The sequence below is a fragment of the Pseudophryne corroboree genome, chromosome 6, assembly GCF_028390025.1.
Source record: "Pseudophryne corroboree isolate aPseCor3 chromosome 6, aPseCor3.hap2, whole genome shotgun sequence".
Classification (NCBI taxonomy): Eukaryota; Metazoa; Chordata; class Amphibia; order Anura; family Myobatrachidae; genus Pseudophryne; species Pseudophryne corroboree.
Genome location: NC_086449.1, coordinates 377,279,326 through 377,296,652, shown reverse-complemented (window position 1 = coordinate 377,296,652; position 17,327 = coordinate 377,279,326). Strand labels below are relative to the sequence as shown.

The 17,327-nt window shown below is 44.6% G+C and overlaps 1 protein-coding gene and 1 long non-coding RNA gene across 2 annotated transcripts in view; one reads left to right on the top strand and one right to left on the bottom strand.

The window, feature by feature from the left end:
* LOC134932380 (uncharacterized) overlaps positions 1-14,787 on the top strand; it is a 206,224-nt gene extending 191,437 nt beyond the window's left edge. Inside the window, exon 4 of the long non-coding RNA XR_010179338.1 lies at positions 14,234-14,787. This is a non-coding gene — a long non-coding RNA (uncharacterized LOC134932380). The remainder of the gene's footprint in view (positions 1-14,233) is intronic.
* Positions 1-17,327, bottom strand: part of LOC134932379 (carboxypeptidase A2-like) — a 233,040-nt gene that overhangs the window by 87,412 nt on the left and 128,301 nt on the right. Inside the window, exons 4-5 of the mRNA XM_063926750.1 lie at positions 16,978-17,076; positions 16,462-16,563 (exon numbers count right to left, since the gene is read on the bottom strand). Coding sequence (XP_063782820.1) covers positions 16,462-16,563; positions 16,978-17,076 — 201 coding nt within the window. The remainder of the gene's footprint in view (positions 1-16,461; positions 16,564-16,977; positions 17,077-17,327) is intronic.

Genomic DNA, 17,327 nt, shown 5'->3' with positions numbered 1-17,327 from the left:
GGTGAGATAACGAACCAGCACACACATAACAAGAGAAAAGCCATGCTAACCAAACTTGAAACCAGGAACAACAACAGCTGAACCAACCAGAATACTCAACCAAGTTACAGTGCAGGAAGAACGAAGCACAGGGCGGGCACCCAGTATCCCCTACGGACTATGAGAAAAGGATTTACCGGAAGGTAATTAAAATACTATTTTATCTTACGTCCTTGGGGATACTGGGAATCCATTTAGTATCATGGGGAAGTAGCAAAGCTCCCAAACCAGGTGGGAGAGTGCCGAGGGCCCTGCAGAACTGATTGACCAAACTGAAGGTCCTCAGAGGCCAAAGTAACGAACTTGTAAAAGTTTGCAAACGTGTTCGAACCTGACCAAGTAGCTGCTCGGCAGAGCTGTAAAGCCGAAACACCCCGGGCAGCCTCCCGAGAAGAACCCACCGACCTAATAGAGTGTGCCTGTACAGATTTTGGAAACTGCAATCCTGCTTGATAGTGAGCCAGATCCAGCGAGCAATAGACTGCTTTGAAGCAGGACACCCAATTTTTTGGGGATCATAGAGAACGAACAGCGAGTCGGATTTCCTGTGACGAGCTGTTCTATTTACATACACCTTCAAAGTCCGCACAACAGCCAAAGACTCTGAAGTAGCAGAGTTGCCCATAACAGCCGGAACCACAATAGGTTGGTTGATGTGAAACACGGATACCACCTTAGGAAGAAATTGCTGATGAGTTCTGAGTTCAGCTCTGTCCTCATAGAAAATTAAGTAGGGACTCTTCTGAGACAACGCCCCTAGCTCCGACACATATCTTGCTGAAGTTAAGGCCAACAGTGTGATGGTCTCCCACGTAAGGTACTTTACGTCAGCCTCCTGTAACAGTTCAAACCAGTCTGATTGGAGGAACTGCAGCACCAAATTGAGATCCCAAGGTGCAGTGGGAGGCACAAAAAGACTGGATGTGCAGAACAACTTTCAAGAACATCTGGACCTCAGGGAGAGAAGCCAATTGTTTCTGAAAGTAAATAGACAAGGCCAAAATCTGGACTTTAATGGAGCCTAGGCGTAGGCCCACATCCACTCCCGACTGCAGAAAAAGCAGGAGACGTCCCAGATGCAATTCCACCACAGAATATTGTCTGCTCTCACACCAAGAGACATACTTCTTCCATTTACGGTGGTAATGTTTAGACGTTACCCCCTTCTTGGCTTGGATCATAGTCGGGATGACCTTGTCAGGAATCCTTCTCCTTGCTAGAATCAGCTGTTAAACTTCCATGCTGTTAAACGTAGCTGCAGTAAGTCTTGATAAACGAACGGGCGCTGTTGCAGAAGATCCTCGCGAAGAGGTAGAGGTCACGGATCTTCGATCAGCATCTCGAGAAGATCCGTGTACCAGGCCCTTCTAGGCCAGTCCGGAGCAATGAGGATTGCTTGAACCTTTTCCGTTTTTATTCTCTTCAGAATTCTTGGGATCAGAGGAAGTGGAGGAAACACGTACACCAGCTGGTAAAGTTGTCAGAGCGTCTACCGCCACTGCTTGTAGGTCTCTTGACCTGGAACAATACCGCTTGAGCTTCTTGTTGAGTTGAGAAGCCATCAGGTCAATCTGCGGACATCCCCACTGACGTGTTAACCACTGGAACACCTCCGGGTGGAGGCCCCACTCCCCCGGGTGCAGGTCATGTCTGCTGAGGAAGTCTGCTTCCCAGTTGTCTACTCCTGGGATGAAGACCGCTGACAATGCCACGGCGTGTTTTTCCACCCAGAGGAGAATTCTTGACTCCTCTGACACTGCTGCTCTGCTTTTTGTTCCACCCTGTCAGTTTATGCACGTTAAGGCCATTACAATGTCCGACTGGACTTGAATGGCTGGATTCCGAAGTAGAGGTGAGGCCTGCAGAAGGGCGTTGTAAACTGCCCTGAGTTCCAAGATGCTTATTGCTAGGATGACCTCCCGACTTGACCATCTTCCTTGAAACTGCACCCCCTGGGTGACTGCTCCCCAACCTCTGAGGCTTGTGTCTGTAGTTAGCAGAATCCAATTTTGAATCCCAAACCTCCGACCCTCGATGAGGTGAGAAGTCTGTAGCCACCACAGAAGGGAAATCCTGGCTCTTGGCAACAGACAGATCCTCTGGTGCATGTGAAGATGCGATCCGGACCATTTGTCCAACAGATCCAGCTGGAAGGGCCTCGCATGAAACCTTCCGTACTGAAGCGCCTCGTAAGAGGCCACCATTTTCCCCAGAAGGCGAATGCACAGATGCACTGAGATCTGGTTTGGTTCAGGACAGCCGGAACCATCGACTGGATTACCATAGCCTTCGCCAAGGGAAGGAACACTCCCTGAGACTCTGTGTCCAGTATCAATACCAGGAAAGGAAGCCTCTGCGTCGGTTCCAGGTGAGATTTTGGTAAATTCAGAATCCACCCGTAATCCAGGAGTCGTCTGGTTGAAAGGCCAATGCTGTCCAACAACGCTCCATGGACGGTGCCTTTATCAGAAGATCATCCAGGTACGGAAATATGTTCACTCCCTGTTTGCATAGTAGAAACATAATTTCTGCCATCACTTTGGTGAACACCCTCGGTGCCATGGAGAGAACAAATGGCAGGGCCTGAAACTGGTAGTGACAGTCCTGCAGTTCAAACCGTAGATAAGCCTGATGAGGTGGCCAGATCGGAATATGAAGTCGCACATCCTTGATATCCAGAGACACTAGGAATTCCACCTTCTCCAGACGTGAGATCACCGCTCTCAGAGACTCCATCTTGAATTTTAACACTCGTAAGTACGGGTTCAACGACTTGAGGTTCAAAATCGGTCTTACCGAACTGTCCAGTTTTGGTACTACAAACAAGTTGGAATAATACCCCTTGTTTTGCAGATGATGTCAGCGTCCGGAGTCTTACCGGTACGCTGGGGCCGCGGGGCTGGCTTCCTTGGCGATGTGCGGGCAGCGGCGGAGGTGGGCTGCTGCACCGGATCCGTGGGCAGCAGTAGCGGTGGTGAGGGGGTCCGCTCGTGGCGGCGGGACGCCGCTACAGCGGGTTGCTCTTGCTGAGCCATTGCTTGGAGACCAGGGGCAGTGAGCAATGTGGCTTTGCAAAAAGGGCTGCATTACTGGGCGCCGCCATGTTGGAGACCAAGTTGTAAGCATAGTTCCTGTTTCCTGTTTCTTCCAGCCAATCCAGGGGAAGCTCTCCCTATAAAAGGGGGCTGGTTTAGGACAGGGACGCCAGTGCTTCAAGTTACAACCCTGTTGTAGGTGCTTTAGCCTGTGCTCCCAGGATTCCTGCTGTATTCTGGTTCCTCCTGATCCTGCTTGGTCGGTTCTCTGTTGCTGCTGCAGCCCTGCCGTTTCTAGCCTGTTACTGCCTGTGGAAGCGCTCCTGGAGAACCCGGTCCAGTAAGACTCTTTGGGCACAGTCGGCTCCGGGTCTTCTGCCTCATCTTTCAAGCCACACTCCACAGATCTCCTTCACCAGCCACGCCTTTGTACCACCGACCACAGCCTGCAGATTATTATATTCAGCCTCGTTTAACCAACCACAGTCCACAGTCCTTGTCTCCAGCCACGTCTTCAACCACCATCCACAGTTCCACAGTTCATCATCTACAGTCTCGTCTTTCGAATCACAGTCCACAGTTCTTCGCCTCCTGCCACGTCTTTAACCATTGTGCTCCAGCCTCGGTCCTCTACCTCAGCCCTGTACATAATAAATACTTTCCATTGACTCTCAAACCCCGCCTACGTTCTTCATTGCTCCGTGTCCCATGCGAAGGAACTATATCCAGCCCCCTCATCTGGTTCATTCACAGCCTGCTACCTCCTCGGGCAAATCTCAGCTGCCAGATCCTCAAACTTTGCTAGACGTGACAGATGAGGTGGAACTGGAACAATGACCTGAGTCTGTACCAGTTTTGGAATGGCGTCCTGTAAAGTTATACTTGCCTCTTGTGAAACTGGAAAGCATGATTTGAAGAATCTGTGAGGTGGGAGCTCCTGAAACTCCAGTCTGTAGCCTTGGGAAATAAGATCTATGACCCAGGGATCCTGGCACGAACCTGCCCAGAATTTTTTTGTCGGCCTCCCACCCGCCAGTCTTCCATGCATTGCGGTCCACCATCATGCTGAAGGCTTTGTGGAAGCAGAGCTTGAGATTTGTTCCTGAGAACCGGCAGTTGCTGGTTTGAGTGGTTTACATCTAGCGCCTCTGGTGGCTATAGAAGATCCTTTGATTAAACTTGGCCATCTGAAAGGACTGTAAATTTGAACCTAAGTAAGTCTTCCTGGCTGGGGGAGCTGCAGAAGGAAAATATGTGGACTTACCCACAGTAGCTTTGGAGATCCATTTGTCTAGTTCATTTCCAAATAGGGCCTCTCCTGTGAAGGGTAGGCCTTCCACACCTTTCCTGGAGTCTGCGTCAGCAGTCCACTGGCATAGCAGTGGTGCATGCATTAAGCAAGCCTATTTCTTTTATGGCTTCCACCATACAGTTCGCAGAGTCCTGTATGTGTTGCAGGAGTAAAATAATCTGCCCTTGGGCAAGGTATCTAACCCCTCAATAAGGTTACCCGACCATTTGGCAATGGCCTTAGTAATCCACGCACATGCTATAGTGGGTGTCTGGGCCACCCCTGCAGCTGTATACAAGGATTTGAGTGTAGTCTCAATTTTACGATCAGCCGTGTCTTTTAGGGAGGCTGCACCCGGACAGGCAATACAATTTTTCGTGACAGCCTAGCGACTGATGCATCCACTATCGGTGGAGTTTCCAATATTTTCCTATCCTCAGGAGGAAAAGGAAAAGATGATAGCAACCTTTTAGGGATTTGAAATTTACTATCAGGATTAACCCACAGTTCTTCAAACAGGGTATTTAATTCCTATGACACAGGAAAAAGTGGATGAGGATTTATTTTTTATATTAAAGATTCCTCACTCTCATTTGTCACCTTATCAGGGAAATGCAGAACTTCTCTGATAGCCTCTATGAGAGCCTCTATTCCCTGAGACAGAGTAGCCTCCCTCACCTCTGAGTCCACCTCCCCCTCCTCCATGTCTGACCTTTCATCAGAGTCAGACTGCAGGATATGGGCCAAAGTACATTTTTGCAGACAAATGGCAGGGGACGGAGACACTGGTTTGGGTACTGAGTCTCTTTTCATAAACTCAGTCATTTATTGTCTTAAGTATTGCATCTTTCTCATTGCGGGACAATTTAGTAGAAATATTGAAAATCATTCCTTTAATGCAGTGGTTTTCAACCACTGTGCCACGGCACACTGGTGTGCTGCCAGCAGCTTTCAGATGTGTCGCCAGAGATGCGCTCCCAGTCATCATGCAGGCAGTGGTATCAGAAGGTGGGTGCGGGGGGTCCGGCCCACACTCGGGTGTCACCCGCCGAGGGGTGACACCAAAGTGATGGCTCCTGCTCAGTGACAGGAGCCGGGTGCTGCACTGTAATATTACGTGCAGCAACCCAGCTCCTGTCACCATGTTGAAGCCGGCACTGAAGAAATTCCAGTCTCTGGGGCCAGGTTGCATCTCCCAGACCCCCGATGTGTCAAAAACGGGGGTAGGGATGCAAAGCCACGCCACGCCTTGTGAAGCCACGCCCATTTTTCGACCACCCGCCCCGGGTGTTTGAGAGGTGAGTAGTGTCGGACTGGGGAATGAGGGCCCACCTGGGGAATGCTGTTGTACGGGGCCCATGCTTAAGGGTGTGGCCAGTCACCACAGAGGTTTGGCTAACCATTACAGAGTACATGTTCTGTGCCCCTTGGTAAATAAATATATAATAAACCATGTGCTTATGAAGTATAATGTAACATATGTATAATACATAATTCATGTGCACTAGGATAGAGACTGGAACCTGATCCCTAGAGGAGGAGGAGGGACCACAGGTAGTGGGGCCTGCCGGTGGTTCCCCTGTTCCCCTGTGGGCCAGTCTGACTCTGGAGGTGAGTGACGCCTCTGTATGCAGTTGAACTTTTGTAACGCAGCATAACACATCGCCTTCCCGCTCACCCGCCGCAAGCCCACCCGCCCACTGCCAGCCACCAGCCAAGTGCTGCTCCCTGCTGCACCTCACTACTAACGGCTGCATTAACTCCTGCCGGCTGCCGCCGAGGTAGAGGTGAAAGAAAGAGTGATTTCGAAACCTACTTACAGGTATGGTCCAATGTATTTATATTCATTTACAGTAAAAGCTGTGGTGAACAGTGTGCGGAATTAATGTGGGAGCCAATATGTGTAATCACTGTGGGGGGGCCATGTGTGGTTTTATTGAGGGGGACAATATATGCAATTAATGTGGGGGGACAATATGTGTAATTGCTGTGGGGGGGGGGGGGCAATATGTGCAATTACTCTGGGGAGCCAGTGCATTTGTTTAATTTCTGTGGGACCAATTTGTGTTTTAATTCCCCATGTGGACCAAAGTGTGTGTTTTGGGGGTTGTTTTTGTTCGTGGGGTACTGATGGTGTGCCTTGGCAATTTCAGAATTTTGTTTGGCCTGCCCCGAATTAAAAAAGGTTGAAAATCACTGCCTTAATGGAGTCCAGCCAAGCTGGCTCTGCCCCGCAAGCCTGGGAAGGTACAATACACTGAGAGAATACCCCCTAGAGAAGAGGAACACTGTGCCTTACATGAAACACACTCTTTGCCTGACATAATGTGACAGTGACAGCACACACAAACAGGAAAAGGGTAAAATGCCCAATTAACCCACAAAGAGTCCTTCCAGTGAGACACAGAGATAGTATGGAGCCAGCAAATGGCGCACTTACCGCTAATGCCAAGCTTAGCCGGATCGCAGACTAAGTACCTAGATTAGGGACTCAGTACACTAATAATCGCTCCACCTCCCCCCCTGCTATGACCCCCTGGTACTGCTGAGGTGATCTGGAGTCTCTCCAGAGAAGCTGCACGCCCCTGTGTGTCAGCATCTGTGTCCACTGCAGAGGGAAAATGGCGCAGGTGAGCTGCTGGATCCGCTCATAGTGAAGCCCCGCCCCTTCAATGGCGTGCGGTCTTCCTGCTCTTTTTTTATACTGAATGAGGTAATTTTGTGCCTAAAATGGAGTCAGCCCCCTTTTAAATCTGTAATGCCAGTCTGGGTACTGTGTACACATATAGAGTACTGAGACTCAGTTCGCCCCCTCAGAAGCTGTGCATCTGCACTGTGTACTGAGTCTGGAGACCCAGCCGCCCCGTGTAGAAGCTGTGCATCTCAGTACTCTCATGCCGCCATGATGGCCGGCAACCCGCTAACCGTGACACCGGCTTAGTACTCACCACTCTTCTTTCTTCTGATTCTGTTGCGGGAATGTACGCTCGCCATGGTGGGGCTTGTGAATAGTTCCCTCAGGAGCTAGTGTCCTGTCAGCGGGGAAGGAGACCATTAACCCTTCAAGAGGTTGGGCTGTTCCCCCCCTAAGTCCCACGAAGCAGGCAGGCTGGTGCCAACCAGTCCTGCCTGAAAATAACAAACAGATCAAATAAATGCAGAAAACTCTTCAGGAGCTTCTTAAAGTGCTTCTTAAAGTGCTCCTAGTGCTCCTAGTGGACCCGTCTATACCCCATGAAACTAAATGGATTCCCGGTATCCCTAAGGACACAAGAGAAAAGTGTTTTTGAGATTTTTGCTAATTTATTAAAAATAAAAAACAAATAAATCACATGTACATAAGTATTCACAGCGTTTGCTCAATACTTTGTTGATGCACCTTCGGCAGCAATTACAGCCTCAAGTCTTTTTGAATATGATGCCACAAGCTTGGCATACCTATCTTTGGCCAGTTTCGCCCATTCCTCTTTGCAGCATCTATCAAGCTCCATCAGGTTGGATGGGAAGTGTCGGTGCACAGCCATTTTCAGATCTCTCCAGAGATGTTCAATCGGATTCAAGTCTGGGCTCTGGCTGGGCCACTCTAGGATATGCGCAGAGTTGTCCTGAATGAAGCCACTCCTTTGATATCTTGACTGTGTGCGTAGGGTTGTTGTCCTGCTGAAGGATGAACCATCGCTCCAGTCTGATTTCAAGAGCGCTCTGGAGCAGGTTTTCATCCAGGATGTCTCTGTACAATGCGGCATTCATATTTTCCTCTATCCTGACTAATTTCCCAGTTCCTGCAACTGAAAAACATCCCCACAGCATGATGCTGCCACCACCATGCTTCACTGTAGGGATTGTATTGGCCTGGTGGTGATGAGCGGTGCCTGGTTTCCTCCATGCATATATATATACCAATTGCTTGCAGCCTGGCACTCTCTTGCAATAAGCAACTGTTCACGGTGTCCAAGCCTGACACACACACACAATCTCATCCTTTGGTGGCTGGCGCTCGATTGAGACTTGAAAAACACATTAGGCAATTAGTGCTGAATGGTCAATGTTTCGGAGGACCTCTTTATTCCTCCATCAAGAGGAATCAAAACCATTTAAAAAAAAAATCAGACTTTGATCAGCCGTCAACCAATGCCGCTATTAAGCTGTTCACGAATTCTATGGAAGAGCACATAAAAACTACAAAAAGAGATAGTTTGGATAACCAACACCTGACTATGGCGGAATTTATAGCACTCAAGAATTTAAATTAATATGATGACATTATCATACACAATGCCGATAAAGGAGGCGGCGTTGTACAAAATTTGAGTGATTATAAACAAAATATCTACCAGCAATTGGCTGACTCCCTTGTTTATGAGAGACTTAATTGTGATCCCACAGAAGTCTACAAATGTAAACTAGATAGAATTCTAGCTTCAGCAGTGGAGAAGGACATCATATCCCAACAAAAATGAAAGGTTCGCTGATGATTAAATTCCCCAAAATCCCATTGATGTACACTTTGCCAAAACTGCACAAAAATGCTGTTCATCCACTGGGGAAACTGATAATTCTGACCAGAGATTCTTTTGTTCTATGTGGTTTCTCAATTTTTAGATTTTTTTCATGCAGCCGGTTGTGCAGAATCATAGGACGTTTTTGAAAGATACCACCACCCAGATTGTAAAGCTTGATGAATTGTTGCCCCTGAAAGAAAAACGCTGAATGTACACTATTAATGTAGTAAGTCTTTATACTAATATCCCTCATGAAAGTGGCCTGGATGACCAGTGATAATTATAGTGGGCCAAACATAGATTTTTCATGACTCTGCTAGAATTGACACTGAAACGTTATTTTCTCTTTGATTGTGCCCTATACATTCAGCAACTTGGATGCGCGATGGGATCTTGTGTAGCCCCAAACTTCGTGAATACATTCATGTTCCAGGTAGAACAAAATATTTACTTTGAGGATCCTGAGGTTGCGAAACACATCACCTTTTACTATAGGTGATAAATACACGATACACGATATACACTATACACGATATCTGTCTGCTTTGGTCTGGAACTGAACAAGCCCTACAGGAGACCCTTAGAAGTATCAATAAAAAAGATGTCAACATCAAATTCAGCTATGAATATAGTAATGAGCAGATTAACTCTCTAGATGTCACGATATCTCTATGTGATAATGTAATTGTAACCTCAATATATCACAAACCAGTGGATCGCAATACGTTGTTGTTGGCTTCTAGCCATCATCCACCTGCACTAATGAAAGGTCTACCATATTCTCAATTTGTCTGAATTCGAAGGATTTGTAGTGACATTAAAACAGCTACGAAGGAAATAGATAATCTGATTGATAAACTACTGAAGTGTGGATATCACTACAGGATACTTAGAGAGGCCAAACTTCAAGCTTTACAGTTGTCAAGGTCACAACTACTGCTACAAAAGCAAAAAGTCCAAGCCAATACAAAAATCACCTGGCCTCTAGATTATATTACAGATTCTGATAGTGTAGTCCAGATGGCCAAGAAAAATTGGTCTGTAGTGACCATGGATTCCAAACTTTCCATGTTCAAAGAGAAGGTTATTTTGCCAGGATACAGAAGAGGAAGGAAGCTGAAGGATCGTCTGGTGTGAAATGATGTGACTAATAGAAAACCTAAACCTGGTACACATTTTCTAACGAGAAAAATCTGGAATTTTAGGTATTTAGGATGCACTATTTGCAGAAGTTTAGAGGTTGGGGATAGTATTTTTCATCCTAGGTCTGGTCAACAGTACAAAATTAAATATCCAGTAACTTGTACCACCACGCACATAATCTACTATATTTTTATGTGGGCAAATGATCAGGCCCTTCAAAGAACGTGTGACTCTACATAGATCACACATTAGAAAAGCTCTTGAGGGCAATCAATGTTATCAACCATTGGCAAGGCATTTTAGGGATTATAAACATAGTTTAGTCTCTCTTAAATACAAAATCATAGATTGGATATCTCCATCTATGTCAGGAATCTGCATTTTCCATCACATCACTTACCAGTGCTCTGATGTACTGGCCTCCCGGGATCATATCCTCAGCCTGGCAGCGTATTCTATGATTGCCTGCAATGTGCAGAGACTCTCTCCAGTGTGTATCCCGCTTGGCATACAGTATGTACCCCGATGTATTCCCACCATCTCCAGAGTATGGGTGACCCCATGACACCTGCAGTCAGCTGACTTGGTGCTATCCACTCCTGAGAATTGTATGCTCACATGACTTGATTCTCCAATCCCTGCGGACCAGTGGGTATATACTCAGAGTTCCTGCTCAGTATCATTGCCTTGGACAATGCATCACATCCTGTGAACAAACGTCTCCTGGCTTCAGTCCTCTGTCTTCAGAGATTCCCCTGTGTATTGGTCCTGTGGAACTACAGGTCCCAGCAGTTTCCAGTTCCAGTCTCCAATCTCTTGTTTCCAGCGATCTCCTATTTTTGGCATCTCCAGGTGACCTCCTGGTCTCAGTATTCCTGTGGAACTACAGGTCCCAGCAGTTTTCACTCTCCAATCTCCAGTTTCCAGTCTCCAGTCTTCAATCTCCTGTTTCCAGCGACCTCCTATTTCTGACATCTCCAAGTTGTCTCCCTGTTCCAGTATTCCTGTGGAACTACAGGTACCAGTATTTACTCCAGCTTTCCTACGAGTCACTTTCAGTGTACAAGTTCTCCTGGTTCCTGTGTTCCTGTTTCCAATGGTTTCCTTGTTGACATTCCGTTATTTCACCTTCAGTCTTTCAGTCTTCAGTTTGCTACAAACTCCAGCCACATTCTGCCACAACAACTTGCAGTAAGAGACTTTCTTCAGGTGTTCTTCCATTACTCAGCCTGTGCACCTAATTACCAGCATCTAGCATTGTGCATTGCATTCAGCACATAACAACTTGCTGTGTTAGAACTGTCTCCTACTAGGGCCTTGCTTGGCTTAAAGACGTGTGCTTCTACAGAGACTGTGTGCTTCGATTGCTATTCGTTATATACCGGAGTTTCGTTTGCTGCATCTGATTTCATTATTGCCTTACCGTTTATATCAAGTTTCAAGTTCATCTTTATTGTTCATTTGTTATCAGTGACTTTTGCAACATTCATTTCATCGGATTAAGTTGTCATTCATTATTCCGGTCATCAGTTATATCAGTTACTCTCCAATCATCAATTGTTTTCACTCATCTGTGTTAGGTTCCTGGTGCTCAGAACAAGGGAGATGTTATGCAGCGAGTCCAGAGCACCAGGACGTAATGCTGGGAAAGGGGAATGGAAAGGGAATAGCCCCTGGCGCCCTAACTCCGTTGTCTCGCCCGTGTGGTCAGAAATCCCCTGCGAGACTATGGTTGCTTGAGCCCATGGCAGCCGCGTTTGAAGGGCGGATTATGTCTGCCCAACTCCGATGCCCCCTCAGGTCTTAATGGGAGACAAAGGGAAATCCGAGACAGGGTGATAACAAGGGGCCCTCTGACTAAACAACCAGGCCAGGGGCTACAAGCTAACTGACTAAACCTGAGGTATGTGCGGTAACCCGCCAGGGAAAAGGACAACCAAAATCCACTAGTCCGTACTCCTACCCAGCACCGCTGGATACCAGAGTGGATCTGTGGGAGCGGAATCCTCCGCAAAAGCTCCGGAACACAAATAATAAAAGATAAATAATTAAGCGGCCCAAGCCGCAACACACGGCTACGCCGTGACTCACGAACACCACTGGATGTTCAAAGGTGCTCAGTCAGGACTCCAGGAACAGATGACGACTTCCGAGTACAGGACAACTGAGAACAGGAACGACCGGATACAGCAGGACTGGAAACACTTTCAGCAAACAGATTCAGCATTCAGGAAGCTCAGGAACTAGCAGGAACCAAGCTCAGAACTCAAGCAGACTGAAAACCCAGAAATATCACCAGCATCTGCGAACTGCAATCAGCCAGCATATAACAGAGAGGCCTAATTAATAATCCAGTGCAGCTGGCCTATTGCAGGACTCCAAGCTGACAAGATGCAATTAGCAGCCAGATGAGGCTGAACACATGGGAACAAGCTGCAATTGCACAGACTCACCAGCGGCAGCAGACAAGAGTAATCTAAAACAGAGCAATGGGAAATCCTGGCATGCAAGACAACTAAATAAACATAAAATAGAAATGAACCACTACCTGTGGTTCATAACAGTATCCCCTCCTTAAGGGTGAGCTCCGAGCACCCCATGACACCCACGGGGAACATAAACAGAAGTATAACATAAAATACATAACAAAAATGCAAAACAGGAATGAGCCACAGCCGTGGCTCATAACAATCTGTTTATCAGTTGTTCAGTTGCTTTGTTATCCCTGTGAGATAATAAATATCAAGCGCACATGCGCAGGACTTTTCTTCAGTCTCCCCGTTTCCTCTATCACACCTACACTGACCCGCTAGTGCCCCCTCCGGGGACAGACAAAGCTACAGACCTGACAATCTAATAGGGGAGGCGATTGTGATAAACTGCTTCTCCACAGAGAATCGAAATGGATCGAAATGGTCCACCCACTGGGTTTAAATGAATTCCTTAATTTTACTTGTTTAGGGTGCATTCCACTGATGGGATACCGAAAGGTGGAAGTCTGTATACCTCCAATCAGCGCTGACATAGGAAAGTCAGCGCTGTTATGTTGGAATGAATGATGCGTTCCAATAGAGCAATGCATCATGGTTCCAGAATAAAATGTAATTAATTAAGTTATATAGAGACCAACTAACTAATAATAATAAATGAAAGTAAGGTACAAAAAAAATATTAATTAAATTCTTTATACTAAAATCCAAAGCCTATATCTTCTAGAGAACACCTTATTTGAAAATACATAGGCTCACAATAGGGAGGATGTGATGTCACCAACTAGTACTATAAATATCTCACCCATGGGGAACTCAGTCATTCAGTGCCAACAGAGGGAAGGAGACACACACAATTAGGAGAGTGATCTTCTTGATAACCCTTGCCAAATGATCATACCTTATAAAGTTAAGTCTGTGAATCGGTTTGTGTTATACTTAGGTTTTAAAAAATTATATATGAGTTTCACCTAGCTGGTTTATTGTTATACTTGTTAATTTTTATACTTGTTTACTAATAAAAAGTTATACTGACTTGTATAGACAATAACAATTCGTTAACTAACAAAAAGTAATACTGACTCGTACAGACAACAAAAAATACTTCCATCATATGGTCTTTAAAAATAGGTTAAATGTACAATGAGAATATATAATTTATAATTAAGAATAAAAATATGCCTTTACATGGTAGGTCCTATCGGCCATTTATCAACAGCATATGAGGCACCTGTAGCTACGTTGTTACAATGATCTATCGTGTATGTACCCCAACTGACACATATTGGTATACAATATTATAACTATATAAGCTCATAAGACATAATGGAATTTAACATATGATGTTTTATAATTATACTCTGATAAAGTCAATCCGGATATTCCACCCCGGTATAAAAACACTGCTGAATATCATTTGAATTATGTTTTTTTGGTATGTATTATACGTATATTTACTTATTTATTTTACCTCTGAGCATTACATCTATTTAAATCAATATAATGAATGTAAAGTTATATTAACAACCACCAAATTATTTTAAGGAGTAAATATGTATTAGGTATAAATTTGAATGTCCTCTGAATTATGTAAGATGTATAAAATTGTCCCTTCATTATGATGTACATGTACATTATGATGTACCTAAGCACTCTGCATGGCAGAGTGCTTACGTACAAGAAACCACCTAAGCACCAGGAGCTAACAGATGAGCTGAACCTCTTCTATTGCAGGTTTGACAAAAATGACCCCTGCGAACCAAACCACCTGCCCACTACTGACCTCCCCTCCGGTTGCCGACCCTAGGTATTGCAGATTGCCAGCGAGGAGGTGGAGGAGATGCTCAAGAGGGTCAATCCCAGGAAGGCTCCGGGTCCTGACGGAGTGTCACCATCCTTCCTGAGATCATGCGCTGGTCAGCACATTATCATTGGAGAATATACGCTGTCTATGTATATTGTACCCTGGTTATGTATGTTTGTCCAGCTTGTAATTGTTTATTCATGTCACTTTTTATGTATTTTTGTCACTCTATATTTGTTTAAGAACTGTACCCCTGATGAAGTCATGTGAGTGGACGAAACGGGTATGGTCATCAACATAACAGCCTGCTTAAACAATAGGAGACTAATCACCTATGAGCTCCCACCAGGAAGAGTGAGGTGATACGCAAATTTCATCTCCTAAATTTGGAGTCGGTTATATGTTATTATATGCGATACATTGAAAACTGTATAAAATTTCTTATATTTGTCTTTTCAGAAAAATGTATTTCATTCTGTTATTATATACCAGGAATAAATGATTCAGGTACTGAATTAAGGAATTCTAAGCTTTTTAATCTTGAGTGACATTTTTTAGTAAAAGGGTGTACACTAACATATAGTGTTTAAGGATAGATTAAAAGTATTCAGCGCATCTGGGGTAAGTGTGTGTGTGTGTGTGTGTGTGTGTGTGTGTGTGTATGTATGTGTGTGTGTGTATATATATATATATATATATATATATTTATTTATTTTTTTCCATTTTTTTTCCCGAGCATACCTTCAAAGTTCTGTCCGCAATCAGCAGATGGGGTGTTTAACTGCTCTGTTAGGTATGTGTCATTAGCTCATGACAAGGGTGTGAATAGCACACCAAAACGGCTGTTGAGCCGGTTGCACCTGCAGGATGACCAACTTGTCTCCCACACCCAGACATTATGGATTATTCACATGTTATTATGCTCTCTATGTTTTTTACTCATTGATTGGTCTTCAGCTTATTATGCACTTTTTTGCACTTTATGAAATAACGTCTGTTTTGTATTTTTCCAATATGGCGATAAATCATGAAATATTCAAGTGGAAGTTGCTGGCTGTAATTTTGTTTTTTTATATATATATTATATATATAATCTATAAAACATGACCAATAAATGTGGTTTTGTTTTTACTTATTTTGTAGTGGGAAGAGTGACATTTATTATGTACAGGTGAGGGTGAAGCTAAGCTATTTACTTCTGTACTTATAGAATTAATGAACTTGGTGACCCATGGGAGCGGGTTTACTCCTTCAGAATTTAATGATCAGCAATAAATTATTCCCCGTAACAGTAGGATTTTGGCAAGCAAGGCCATGAAACTGTGCATGGTAGAGGTGGCAGGCATTGGTCCTTTGGCAGACAAGGTAATTTACAGAAACCAGCGCTATGTTGTTTAATAAATGGATGGATACAATATAGATAATATAAGTAATTACATTTATTAAGAGAATGAAATAATATTAATGTTAAAAGGTAAGTATCAAATAAAGCAGTAAATGTTCATGGACACATATATGTTGCAATTGTACCCTGGACTAGGCAATATGGACTATTAGCTCCAGTGGTAAATCACTACTTAGCAAATTGTATGGAATTACCCAGAATTTGTGGTTGAATGTCCCATCAGAGTTCTTTGAGCAGTTCTGTGCAAAAAGGTGGGTAAGATGAATCCACTAGCTATCCATATATTGTAGCAGATTTCCAGGTGAATAGGTGGAGAAAGTGCAGCAGCAGTCCAAAACCGTATTGTAAGGACTGATGCTGCACTATCACCACCTACCAGCTGCTAACTGACAGCGCATTGGGTTCTTTTTTCTTTCCTCACAAAGGCAAAGAACCTTGCTTGACGGTAAGCATGTGTTACATGCAGGGGCAAATTTAGGCGTCAGGCCACCCCTTGGCCCAACATTATCGGTCGCCCCTCCATCATGTCAGTGCCCAGTCCCCTTCATAATTGGGCCTACTGACCTCCAAAGCCACACTAACCTCGCCCCACATCTGGCCATCGGCCTAGCGGGGCTCTCATGCAAGTGAGCAGGCTGTGACCCCCCCCCCCCCCCCCAATAAGTGTCACCCCTAAGTACGTGTCCTACAATGTATTCCCCTTTTACACTAGCTAAATAATACATTATGAAAAAAACTTTTAAAGATGTTTACCTTAAGGACATACATAGGGCGCCCTTCATATGAAAACCCCATCTGGTGTTTGCTGATTAGCGACTTGTAATCCAACACAATCAAGTCAATAGCTCTGTAAATCTAGCAAAGAAAAGAATATTTCTGGGTGAGTTTTTTCACACAAAAATGACATTGTGCCCCCCCCCCACCCCCACCCCCCTTAATAAAAAGCATCTATCTCAGTAGAGGAGTGTCATGGAGAAATCAGCACAGATGAATCAATGACACATATATTTGCTTATTTGTTTACTCTGTAATTGGGCGCTGCGGATCCCATGTGGCGCCATATAAATAAAGGATAATAATAATAATAATAATAATAATATAGTACAGATTAAGCAGTGTGATGAACAAAAATGTTCTAGGAAAGAATAATTGTAATATTCTTTATTTTATTGTATTTTATGACAAAAATATTGTATTTAATGTCAGCCATCTGTTGGGACCCAACATATGGGGGATGGCTCTGTGCTACACTGTAGATTTGATTCTTACATTGTCCAGAGTATGATAAGCTCCATAGTTGAAAGCTCCAGAGTTACGTTCCTTCCTTTCATTGAGTTCCATCTCCTGTTTCTCTGCATTTATCACCTCCTGCAACACAATACCAAAAATGATTTCAACCAGTCTAACTAAATTAATTTTACTATGTTATCATACTGTGCATGTTTGAATGCAAGTCCTCCAGCCACACTCCTGTCCTGTGTAACAGTAGTAGCAAATGAAGACCACCACATTCATGATTAAAGATGTTTATTATAGCAAAGTCAGCAGATACAGATAACACAAGATTGTACAAAGTCTCACCTCAGGCACCTGTATTATATACTAAGCACTGTAATATG